The sequence below is a fragment of the Arabidopsis lyrata genome (assembly GCF_000004255.2).
Source record: "Arabidopsis lyrata subsp. lyrata unplaced genomic scaffold ARALYscaffold_4, whole genome shotgun sequence".
NCBI lineage: Eukaryota > Viridiplantae > Streptophyta > Magnoliopsida > Brassicales > Brassicaceae > Arabidopsis > Arabidopsis lyrata.
The window spans coordinates 14,532,962-14,546,214 of NW_003302552.1; the positions used below are offsets into that span (position 1 = coordinate 14,532,962).

A 13,253-nucleotide genomic window follows, 5' to 3' on the forward strand; every position below is an offset into this window, starting at 1 on the left:
AGAGAGAGGTGAATTAAGAAAGCTTACCTTCGTTTGGGATATAACGAAATGAAAATTACCTTAAACCGCAGTTGCTCGAGTTAAACCAGAAGAACAACCTTTAACCGGTGTTGCTCGAGTCATAGAAAATAAATGTTTTTCAGTGGTACCAATTATTAGACCATGTTAATATGAAGTGTCATCTATCACCCCTGTTATTTGATTTTCGTTTCTAATGTACCTGGATTGACATTTAAACACAGATAAGGAATCCATTTTCGGTGCACAGTGGATAATTAGAAAATATCTATTCACTCAATCTGACTTGAGTATTTTTTTATGCAGCAAGAAAGAGATACATTGAGTCCAAGCTTATCCCAAATTGTTGGAGTCGGCTAATGATAAAAGAGATAACCATAAAAGGTTTGTAGTTAAAACTGGCAACTGTTTCCATATCCCCTTATGTTTGCATGAATTCCAATATATTCTTGTCTTGCAGTCAAAACCGTAGTTCTGTTTCTAGTCTGTGTTTGCAGCAAATATAACATGGCAACTGTCAAATGGTATGCGTAAGATGTTTGAATCTTTTGAGGAGGTAGCACGTGAACGTCATTTTTGTCATTGCTGCGAATGCTCTTTTACAGCTGAAGAAGAGGATATAGCTTTGTTAAGAAGGTTACACAATCTTCTCATGTTTTTGCCTTATGATTCAAATTATTTTATGCTTCTGATATAACAGAATGTCCCTTTATTTGAGTACGTAAATTTCTTTTCAAATACAGCAAAGGGTAAAGGATTCAAGCACGGGGGAACATCTTAAAGTATTAGCAGTGGAGTCTTCCTTTGCTGACTCTGTATTTCAGCAGCTAGACAAACTACAGGCAGTTTTATGTGTATGTCTGTAGGTATTAGGATTCTCTGCCCAGATAAAAGCTGGCAAAGACTCAATTGAAGCACTGGTGCAGCCCTTGGAAAATGCTGGCAGGATCTTTCAGGAAATCGGATTCTACCAAAAGCAAATTGAAGATATTGAATATAAGCTCGATTTCAGGGATCTTGGGGCTAAAACTATGGAAGAAATCCAATTAAAATTAAGCCTCCAAAGCAGCAAGTAAGTACTCTGAATTTATGCAGGGTAAAACATATTTCTCTTCCTTGGACGTTGCTTAGTCTAGCAGACACATTTTTCCAATATTTTCTTCCTAATGTACCCTTGAACAGGGATAAATTGCACGATGAGCTGGAGAAACTTGGAGATGACCAGATTTACATGGAACATATATATCATGCCTCCAGGGAAGGTGGCATGCAGTAAGGGAGGAGCTAAGGCTCGTGTTATGACTACATAATATTGTGGTATGATTCTCTTATTGTTGAATTCACATGTGCTAATTGATTCCCTTATAAATGGTTATTGTGATCAGCTTTGTCCTTCTTTCAGACTTTTGTGGTGTTAATATCTTATTCTTCTTTTCATTTTTAGCCTACCGAGATGGGTCTTGAAGAGATTGAAAACAGTAGGATCTACTGTAAAACAAGAAACTATATCTCAATTAAAGAGCTCTGTATGAAAAGAAAAACTTGAAGGTTTGTTGAAGGGCTTGAAGACTCTTTTATTCTCAAATGCTTCTCTCTCCATCACTAGTGCTTACCTCTTTCTATGTTTATCTTTTTGCCTTTTGCTTGAGTGGTTAATCTCATTTTTAAGTGGTTTTTCATCAATTTTCATTACACATAGGATAAATCTGTTGTGCAAGGTCCTGAATTTGATATGAAGAACCACTTAAAAATGAGATCAAAGCTGCATAAGCCTATGTCACATAAGCTCTTTTTTCTTAAGTATTTATCAGTTTCGTGATTCTTTTGCATTAAATTGCCGTGCAGTAACTTTGATTGTGAACAAAGAGACAGAAGGTTTACAAGAACTAGACAAGTCAGTGGAAATCCTGGTCCGGTTTATTGTGTTCAGTTCCTGGTGGGAATGAGAAAAATGGGCAGGTATGATTGTTATTCCGTCTGATATCTTCTTATATGTATTTCTAGAATTATACTCCCTAAAATAATCTAAAGTAGTACATGAGCATATTACTTGGAATGCAGGTTCATCAACAAGTCATTGAAATCATCACTGACATATCTTCGACTGCGGAAAAGTTTCTAAGAAGTGTGTCGTACTTTGCATTACAGGTTAGTAATATGAAGAATGCTTCAGTTGATGAAAGCTGTATTCTGACGTTAGTTATATTTTTTCTTGCATAATTAGTTCTTAGCTCATTTTCCCGAGTTTTTGTATTAATTTGCAGGCACTAGTGATCGAGATGAAGATATAAGACGCGAGCCTCAGCTATAAAGTGCCCTACTGCTTTCTGCGAAGCAGTTGGTCCTGATTTGTTTCGAGTGGTATGTCCTAGTTCGATAACTTTTCTTTGACTTTTATTTTAACCTGCTCACAATGATGATCCATGGATGTTGTTTGTAGCTTTACAAAATCATGAAAGAGAACTAGAATCCCAAGGTTCTTAGTGAAGGCTTGTTGTGGATGGCTTCGGTAATTGATGACTTTGGTGTCTCACTTCTGAAAACTTAAGGTTTTGAATTTTTCTACTCAGAAATTTCCATCCCTTGATTTCCGTGTTTATAAAAAAACTGCAGTATCTAAGTTATTTTCATTATGAATAAAGAGCCTTTTTGTCTATTTGGTAGATATTCGGAAGGATGTTGGGCTGCAATCTAATATAGCTGCCACCAGAAATGCTAGAATCAAACTTTTGGGTGCTTTAAACAAGTTTAATGGTCCAGGTGACTATGAATTCTGTAAGCTGCTTCTGCTTTGTCTAACTTCCGTTTGTTAGAAGAACATATCTTAATAACTGAACTAAACTGTGTTATTTCTGGTTGCAGATAATGAAGGGTTCCGTAATGATGTCAAACCTACACTACTAAGTAAACATGATGTCGAATATGAGAAAACCTCTTTGGGTTGTCTAAATTTTTGGATTTCTTGTTTTTTCTTGTTGTACTTATATTCTTTTCATCAGGGGACTGCGGCTCCAAAGAGAGTTGTATTAAGACGTCGGTTTCAACATCAACCTATGCTGGAGGTCAGTAGCAAGATTAGCCTATTCTTCATAATTTTTGGATTAGCCTATTCTAAATTTTTGGATTTCTTGTTTTTCTTGTTGTACTTATACTCTTTTCATCAGGGGACTACGGCTCCAAAGAGTTGTATTAAGACGTCGGTTTCAACATCAACCTATGCTGGAGGTCTGTAGCAAGATTAGCCTATTCTTCATAATGGATATGAGAGTCCTAATTGGAAGGTTCTGTACAAATTGGAAACCTTCTTTTGTTGTCTAACCCCTATGGAATATTATTTTAAGCTTTAGAGTTGAAATTGAGTTTTTTTTTAACTTCTGTAGATGAGTTGAAGCCGTAAATGTTGACTCCCATTAGAGGTATTGCCGCAGCTATGAGGCCAGCTATTGAGTAGGCGAGCAAGGTTGGTGATACGTGTCAAGCATTAAAAATAATTTTACACTGTAAAATATCACTGCCTGCCAGTTTTACCAAATACTTGAGTGATCTACTTCAGGAAATTCTATCTGATGTTCTGAAATGTCTCGGGGACAACAAGAAGCACATGAGGGAATATAATTTGACTGCTCGTGATTCATTGCTTGGTGTTATGCATCTTAACAAAATGGTTAGTAATAATCTTTCTTATACGATTCACACAGATTTCTCACACTTTTCACACTTCTCACTTCAAACATTAAGGTAAGATTTTAAGTTTTATTTTCTTCATAATTTTGTTTATGAAATTCAAAAGACTAATTATAAATTTTTTATTTGATTAAGGAGATGGATAATGGATCGTGGAGTGGATATATGGCGTATTGTAATGAACGTGGGTTTGCTCCGGATTTGAATCTTGGGCCAAATTTTGGTTCCAAAACCCAACCACCGGATGATTTTCCCATAGAGGACACGGAAGTTCCGGAGACGGAACCAATAGCGATGCCTACACGGAATGATGATGCAAATCCACTCGATTCTATGACGCTAGACCAATTACTCCGTGCGCCGGGTCGAGATAAATTGAAAAAGATCGACCCAAGCCGTATGAACGGAACAACTTGGTAAGAAATTGTAATATTTAATTTATAGTTTTACGTAGATAATCTCAATTAAATAATTTGGTAATTATAGGTATAGATTCGATAAAGGATTCACAAAGATTATAAAGAAAATCATGGAGAGCGATTTCCCCGATCCCGCTCCGAATCTTACGTCGGTCTCCGGAGACACAAAGAAACGTTGGTTTAAGGCATTTGCGGTTAGTTTATTTAAATAAAATTTATGCTTTATTTACTTTGTTTATAATTGTAGCTAAAAAAATTAAATTTTAAAATTTTACAACACTAAAAATATATATATTTTAAATTGTTTAACATTGTAGCAAAAATTTAATTGGGATTATGGTCTTACGGGCGAAGTACAAGAAAAATTTGAGGAGATATGTGGGAGTCGTTTATTGGATTATGTTTATGGATGGAAAAAGAAATGGCTTAACGGGAAAGAAAAGCCAAAATGGATGCGAGAAAACGTTTGGCAAGGGCTTATTGCATATTGGTTACAAGAGCAAAATAAGTCCCGTAGTGAAACTAATTCTCAAAATCGCAAGAGTGAACGCGGAGGCTATGGCATGGCTAAACATACTTGTGGATCAATGCCATATGTCCGGAAAAAGGAAAAAATGGTAAATAAAAATTTAAATTTTTTACATTTCAATTTGCATTATAATAAATTTTATTGTAAATTTTTAACTAATAAATATTTTAAATGCAAGCGTAATCCCGAAACCGGTGAGTATCCCGATATGGTAACATTCATGGAGGAGACTCACAAACGGAAATCGGATGGGACATTTGTTGATAAAAAAGCTGAGGCAATAGCTCGTCGATGTCGGGAGATGGAGAAAGAGAAACTCACACAATTGAGTCAACAATCGGACACGCCCGATGATTATCAACTCACCCAAGCAGAAAAAAACGATATTTTCCGATCAGTAAGTAATTGTAATTAAAATATTATAATTTAGATAATATGTTTTATTTCCTAACAACATTTTCATTATAATAGCAAGTTGAAGTTACAAAAGGACGTAGATTTGGATTCGGTTCCATTCCGTATGATGAAGACATGGGCGGAAGTTCGTCGTATTCACATGCACACGTGAATTGTCAAGAAAACGCAGCCGAAATCATCGAGTTGAAGACTCAATTAAAAGATTGTAAGTTTTGGATGGATATGATGGCCCGTCTTCATCCCGACATCGTTCCGCCTTCTCGCCAAGATCAACCCGGAAATCAAAATGAAACAAATAACGTTGACACTCTATTTGATAATATATAATATTCGCGTTTGTAATAATTTTTAGTTGTTTAAGAACTTATTAATGTTTAATTATGTTTTTTATATTATGTGGTGAATTTTATTTTTTTTAATTATGTTTTTATTGAATTATTACAATTAAATTAAATTAATATTATTTAATTTAATTATTTATAAAATATAACAATAAAATATAAATATATTTTTTAATAAAATATAATATTTCGTCGGAAATTCATCGGAAAATAATAAAAAAAAATACGATTTGTCGGAAATTCGTCGGAAACTATTAAATATATTATTATATTATATTTTATCGGAAATTCGTCGGAAACTATTAAATATATTATTATATTATATTTTGTCGGAAATTCGTCGGAACGTTCCGACGAACTTCCGACGATTTGTGGTCGGAAAATCGTCGGAATCGTACTCGATCTTGCGGCGTCGTTTGTAGGAATCTCCTCGGAATGGCGTCGGAATATGCCGTCGGGATATCGTCGGCAATTTTCCGTCGCTATTCCGACGGACATTTCCGACACCTTTCCGACGGGCTTTCGACGAATATTTCCGACGATTTTCCGACAAATATTTCCGACGAATTTTCCGACAACTCATCTCGACAGAAATTTCCGACGAATTTCCGACGAATATTGTTTTCCGACCAGAGAATTCCGACAAACTTGTTGTAGTCGGAAATTCGTCGGAAACATCCATTTCCGACGAATTTCCGACTATTTGGTTTGTCGGAATTTGCTATGTTTTCTTGTAGTGTTAGGCATGTCTTCTGTTTGTTAATATAATTTTGTCATTTTAACAGTTTTTTTCTAATGCATATTCCTAACATATGGGAAAATGGGAGCAGAAGGTCGTAAAGATCTTTTTGATTAGTTGAAAAAACAGCTTGTTGGATTAAGTGACTTGGTGGATGCTATACATTACTGAAACCTATAAGCACTGCAATGATGGTGACTTATCTAAAATTGTTATACCGCCGCATCAGCTTTAATGAGTAATAACATCTATTTGTAATGATTTCAATTTGTTTTGTTTCTATGAATCTTTCCAGGAAAAATCAGCAAATGTGCATAAAAAACAGTCAAGACGTTTCAGAGATCTTGAGAGTCAGCAGACAAGAAACTGTAGGTATTCTTGTGTTAGCTTGTTCTATTCATTGGCTAGAACCCAAAATCTGATTAGTCGTGTGCATTTTTCTCAGATTTAAAAGAATATCAAAGAAATCTCAAGCCCAACAGCTTGAAAAAGTAAGACCAAGATTTGTTCAAGGTAACTCTCTAGTCTCCATGATCTGGTTGTCTGATTAAGATGTTAATTCTCTCCTCTCCATTCCCTTTTTCTGTTCATGCTAACGATGTGGTTTTTCCTAACCATTTGATTTCAAAAGCTTTGGCATGGCCAGAGTGTCAAAAGGTGATTCAAAGATTTCAAAATCAACTTCTAGTGGTACATTGAAGCAAGGAAATAGGTTAGTAAGTTTCTGGCTCTTAACATATTTTCTTATGTAATCAATTTGTATTTTGTAATGTGTTGGCCAAAGATTAGAAAGGGTGATATTTGGTGGCTGAGTGATAGATTTGTTGGTAAAAAGAAATTGGTATTTAATTCTCTAATTAGTTTTATTAAATCTCTATTTCAGAGCTATAACACTTAAAGATGCAAGAGATCAAATTCAAAGTATGGAATCGAATTCTCGAAGAGTTCAGAGAGGCAAAATTTTCTTTATACTTCATTTTAAGGTAAGTTGTTCATCATGTTTCTTTATCACTAAGAGTGAAGTAATTTTCTCTTTTGTTGTTCATAATTGATATTTCTCTTGCTTCATGCATATGTACAGGTCTTTGAAGAGTCAGGTAAAATCTATGTCTCTCTTCTTAGGGTAAAAAAGTTAACACAAACACCGAACACAATTAAAAAAAAAAAAAAAAACTCACGAAAACTCACAACACAATCACAAATACATAACAAAAAAAAATCAAACAAAACAAAGACTCCACAGAAGAATCGACAAAAACTCCACAAACTAAAAACTTCACATGCCACGAAACACAACACAAAAATCGACAAAAACTCCACAAACTAAAAACTTCGCATGCCACCAAACACAACACAAAAATCGACAAAAACAAACAAAATCCACACAAACTAAAATCTTCATTTGCCACGAAATCCAACAAATTCACCATCACCTGAAAGTAGTTTAATGCTGTCTATTTATAATGCCAATAACAATTCATAAACATTTATGCACGATTTTATTGCCATATTGGCTCATTTTAATACACTTTCCTCCTAAGTACTATACAAAATTTCACATTATTACTTTATTTTTCTCGATGTGATTCAGTGTTTGTAACATTGTTATTATTATTATTTTTTTTTATTTTTTTGGTAATTTTAGTTGATGAAACAATTGTAAAATTAACTTCTCTGGATGTAGGATTTTGTTGTAATGTGATATTTATTAAATAACAAAAACTTTTATGCAAAGAGGTTTATAGCAACTTATATGTTTTTCTTTATACTGCCATCTAAAGAAAATAGATGTCCATAATAAAATAGCAGCTGAAATTTGAAGGACAAACCGAGACGAATCCCAAAACGAAAACAGGCTTATTGAGAGGAAGAAATCGAGGTTAATTTGAAAATCGGAGATGAGTGTAGACGAAGATGAATAAATTGAGAAGAAATTTTCTGATTTCTTATTCTAAGACACTTTTAAACTTAACCGGATCTAGCATTACGTTAAACCATCCTTAACCATACATTATACCGATTCCCTAATCTGATAAGCATAGGCTAGCAGTGAAAAATTTGGAAATTGTCGAGTAAACCTAAACCAATTTTACGTTAGTTTTGGTTTGGATAAATTCAATTCAGTTTTTGTTAGATTAGGTTTAAATTAACTAAATATAGGACACGTAAGACCATCTTTATCAATGGGTTCTTAAGAAAATCTTAAGATGATCTTAGTAATTTTTTAGTATTAATACTAAGAACCAAAGTTAAGATGGGTTGAGGGAGTTGCTTACCTAAGAGCCAAAAAAAGGTAAATCTTAACTTTGGTTCTTAGTAATAATACTAAAAATTTACTAAGATCATCTTAAGATTTTCTTAAGAACTCATTGATAAAGATGGTCTATTCCCTTAGCAAATAGTGATTTTGACTTGTCTTTAATCGCTCTTAAACTAAATAATCTAATTGGGCTACAATATTTTAGCTTACTTATTTATGGGCATATATTTCTTTTTTTTTTTTGATAGGAATGTGAATATCATAAAAATGACGGTTGACTGATTTTTCAGCCCTTAACTATTCGCAAACTCAAGGTTTCCCCCTATACTTTTTTGCTCTTAAAAAACCACCAACAACTATCAATTTTCTTAAACAAACACCACGTACTTTCGGATTCAGCTTGAAAAATACGCCTCCAATTGAACCGGCCATTAAACCGGGTTTAACCACAAATCCGCGTTTACTGTACCGCGATTAGGATTACCCGTATGATTACCCATGATCCGTTAAGAAAACGACGTCGTTTCACTCTTCTCTCAATTTCCAAAAACAAAGCCAAATGACGTCGTTTTCTTAACGGTACTCCGGCGTAGAGAGACACGCCTCTGAGACGATGTCCGTCACCGAGAATTGCATCCGCCGGGAAATTCCGATCGATTGTACTAGCACCAACGGTGGTTACCCACGGTGCGAGGTTTGTAACTGACATACCGTTAGGTCCTTCGTTTCCGGCGGAAGAAGAAACGGAGATTCCTTTCGACGCGGCGCCGTATGAGCCTATAGCGATTGGATCGAGGTAATACGGAGAAGTAATCCCGTCACCACCACCGATTGAGATCGATATAACGTCGACGCCGTCTCTACTAGCCGCATCAAAAGCGGCGAGGATATCGGAATCGAGACAACCGGATTCTTTCCAACAGACTTTGTAGGTGGCGATACGTGCTTTAGGAGCAACACCTTTGGCTACACCGGAGGCGTAACCGGACATACTCGCTTTGAAAGCATGACGGCCGGTTGAGGAAGTGTGAGTACCGTGTCCATCGGCGTCACGAGGAGATAGAAACTCAACGGTTTTGTTGATTCCTCCGATTACGGCGTCTTGTTGCCCTTTAGCGAAGAATCTTGCTCCGACGATTTTTCGGTTACAGTTCCAAGGACCAAATCTTGCTCCGGATTCGCAAACACCTCTCCACCGTTTTGGAATTGGACCGAGGTTGAGATATGAAAAACTCCTCCTCTCTGGCCAGATTCCGGTATCGAATACGCCAATGATTACGTCTGATCCGTAATTAGATTGAGAGAAGAGTGAAACGACGTCGTTTGGCTTTGTTTTGGGAAATTGAGAGAAGAGTGAAACGACGTCGTTTTCTTAACGGGTCATGGGTAATCATACGGGTAATCCTAATCGCGGTACAGTAAACGCGGATTTGTGGTTAAACCCGGTTTAATGGCCGGTTCAATTGGAGGCGTATTTTTCAAGCTGAATCCGAAAGTACGTGGTGTTTGTTTAAGAAAATTGATAGTTGTTGGTGGTTTTTTAAGAGCAAAAAAGTTTAGGGGGAATCTTTGAGTTTGCTAATAGTTAAGGGCTGAAAAATCAGCCAACCCTAAAAATGAAGTGTGAGGTTTTACAAAGAGCTTAACCTATAAATGTAAACTTGCCAAAAAAGAAATAAAAAACAAAGTTTACAACCAAATGTTGAGTGTCAATCAACAAAACTTATCTAATCCAACGAACCATTAGGTCCCTAAATAGTTTTCGGGTCCGTCTGGCAGAGATGGTGTTTCTCACTTCCTTGTCGATGTCGTTGAAAACGATTGCCGGAGGAAGAGAAACCTGATTATGAAGCAAGTTGTTCCTTTGCTTCCAGATGTGGTACACTGCTGCTTGGGCCGCAACTTTGCGAAGTATAGGCGGGGCAGAATCTGATTTGTTCTTTGTCCAAGCAATAAGAGATGACCAAGTGTAGAAGATGCATGGAGATAATCGAAGCCTAACCTGGAGATAATTCCAAATTTGTTCGCTGAACTCACACCTTAGGAGCAAATGATCCCTTTGTTTCCTCAAAATTCGAGCACAAGCAACAAACAGAGGGGATTTGCATTCCCCAAGCGACAAGCCTAGATCTTGTCGGAAGTCTGTTGAGCTGAGCTACCCACTGCCTTTAAACCAGACAGAAGAAGCCCAGTCCTTTAGAGGAGATCTCAATCTTACCACTTCCCAGGTTTGAGCAGTTGGAAAAATGTGAAATCCGGAGCTTCCAACCACCCAGCTGTAGCAATCTTTCGATGAAGGGCAAAGAGGCGTTGAAATAGTAGACAAGTGAGCATGGAGAGAGACGGCATTTTCAGATCTCGGAGAAGCTAATCTCCATCCGCGCTCATCATAGGCATCTGCAACAGAGGAGTTTATGGGAATCCGGAGATCACGTGGCCCATCATCACCAATGAACTTAATTAAGGGGCCAAGAGGTGTCCTGTTATCAAACCAGAAACTAGCTCTGAGACCATTTCCAAGCTTACATTCAATGAAAGATTGAGCAGAATGTCTTAGCTTTAGCAACGACTTCCAGTTCCAAGGATCACTAACAGAAGCAGTGATAGACCATAAACTGTTACCTCTTATATGATGGTAATGGTGCCAAGCCACCCAGAGGGAACCACTTCCAGAAAATAAGAGCCACAATAATTTTAAACATAAAGTGGTATTCCAGGTGCCCAATCTTCTAAGACCCAGACCACCTTAAGCTTTAGGATAGCAAACCTTTGACCAAGCTACTTTTGAGCCTTTAAATCTGTCAATTTGGCCCGACCACAGGAATCTTGCACACAAGGCTTCCATCTTTCTAATACAGGCTTTAGGGAGAATGAAAGCAGAGCACCAAAAATTCACAAGCCCGTAAATGACTGATTTTATTAGCTGGAGTCTGCCCGCGTAAGAAAGAGAAGAAACAGCCCAAGACTTGAATCTCTTGGTTATTTTTTCAATGAGAGGAGAGTATTCGGACACTCTAAGCTTTCTACTCATCAGCGGCAATCCCAAGTACCTTATAGGCAATGAGCCAATAGAGAAACCTAAACCTGCAAATTCAGCGGATTCTCTAGGATCCAGACCAGCGGTAAAGAGTTGAGTTTTGTCACAATTCATTTTTAAACTTGACCAGCTAGCAAAAAGATTCATAGTGTCAGAAATGCCATGAAGAGAAGAGGAAGAGCCATCAAAAAAGACCATAATATCATCAGCAAACATCAGATGCGATATGTCAAGGGCTTGCGTTTTTGGGTGGTACTTGATAAAACCCGCTGAGAATGAGGAGCTCATTAGCTTGCTGAAAACCTCCATAGCCAGGACGAACATATAAGGGGAGATAGGGTCCCCTTGTCTTAACCCTCTAGAACTCTTGAAATACCCTGAAGATTGACCATTAACCATAACAGAAAACTGCGGAGTAGATATACATTGGTTAATCCAGCCTATGAACTTTTCTGGGAATTGAAGGGCTCTCATCGTGGCAATGATGAAATCCCACTTTACTGAGTCAAAAGCTTTTCTTAAGTCAATTTTTAACATACCTCTTGGACCAGTATTCTTCCTGCTATAACCATTCACAAGTTCGGTAGCAAGTAGCACATTCTCCGCAAGCAATCTCCCCGGAAGAAACGCAGATTGGGAGTTACAGATAATGGAGGGAAGAATGGCTAGCAATCTTCCAGCTAGAAGCTTTGAAATAACCTTGTAAATGGTGTTACACAAAGAGATTGGTCTGAAGTCGGAAACAGAAGAAGCGTTTGGAATTTTGGGTATGAGAACCAAATTTGTAGCGTTCATCTGATGCAACAATTGACCAGTCCTGAAAAATTCGCTCACTGCTTCAATGACCTCTGGGCCAACAACTGACCAACAACTCTTGAAGAACTCCGCCGAATAACCATCAGGGCCTGCCGTTTTATTCCTGGGCAGAGAAAAAACAGCAGCCTTTATATCCTCATCTGAGAAACTTTTATCCAAAACTTCATAATTGAAGCATATATTTCTTAATTATATAGTTTACTTCTATTCAAAATATCTAAGTATCAAATTGTTGGAACTTCTCTTTTCGGCGACTATTCCGATAAAGTCCGTCACCGGAATGATCTGGATTCTTTGTGATGAGCAATACAAGAGACTCTAGTTACATGTAAAAATTGAAGTTATATTGAAACAGAAATTGAGGTGCAAAGTAGTTAGCTTGAAAGCTTATAATAACAAATATGTGCATTTGTCCCGCATTAGAAAGATGATATATTTACCTCTAGTATACATAGTGTTACACTTATAACAAGGTTTACTATCTATTAGGAAGGGGACACTATAATGTAGGAAATGCATGTGCATTATAGAAAACAAACCACACGTGCGTGACACTGTGCTAGGCCGGGCTTGGATCTTGTGGGCCAAAATAAAAGACGTTCGTTTTGGAGAAAATACTTATAAGACATTTTTACACATTTGTCACATAATTTTTTTGTCTAAAAGCGAAATCAAATTTTACATAATAAAAAACATATTCGTGGCATATTCCAATATTCATTAATTGAATTTAAATTCCAGAAATGGAAGTGGTTATGCCTTCTAAAATCATGAAAACTCTATGGTAAGAAAGAGAATCAAATATGGACTCGTATAATCCAAACATGGGTTTCTAATATGTTAGTTAATTTAGAAAAATATAAAAACAAATACGATAAACTAAGGGATTTGTTGATTAATTTAGAAAAAGATAATAAACTTTAGTTAAACAATTAGGATAAATATAAGGATTTTACTTTCTTTTTTCTTTACTCTGCTTTTTTTGAAACTTTT

At 36.5% G+C, this 13,253-nt stretch overlaps 1 protein-coding gene and 1 long non-coding RNA gene across 2 annotated transcripts; one reads left to right on the forward strand and one right to left on the reverse strand.

The window, feature by feature from the left end:
* Positions 1–331: 331 nt before the first annotated feature.
* Positions 332–8,291, forward strand: LOC110228874. The gene is made up of 20 exons (XR_002332344.1): positions 332–402; positions 503–654; positions 762–1,090; positions 1,201–1,335; positions 1,463–1,566; positions 1,864–1,977; positions 2,080–2,166; positions 2,283–2,379; positions 2,459–2,567; positions 2,683–2,793; positions 2,881–2,922; positions 3,018–3,080; positions 3,183–3,299; positions 3,399–3,478; positions 3,572–3,682; positions 6,443–6,515; positions 6,593–6,660; positions 6,779–6,859; positions 7,031–7,130; positions 7,229–8,291. It is a non-coding gene; the product is annotated as an uncharacterized LOC110228874 (long non-coding RNA).
* Positions 8,292–8,867: 576 nt separating this feature from the next.
* LOC110229284 (subtilisin-like protease SBT1.6) lies at positions 8,868–10,756 on the reverse strand. Its single transcript, XM_021029055.1, has 4 exons — positions 10,626–10,756; positions 10,501–10,573; positions 10,149–10,409; positions 8,868–9,734 (listed from the first exon to the last, which is right to left on the reverse strand). Exons 1-4 carry the CDS (start codon positions 10,754–10,756, stop codon positions 8,868–8,870), a joined length of 1,332 nt encoding a protein of 443 aa, XP_020884714.1.
* Positions 10,757–13,253: the final 2,497 nt, after the last annotated feature.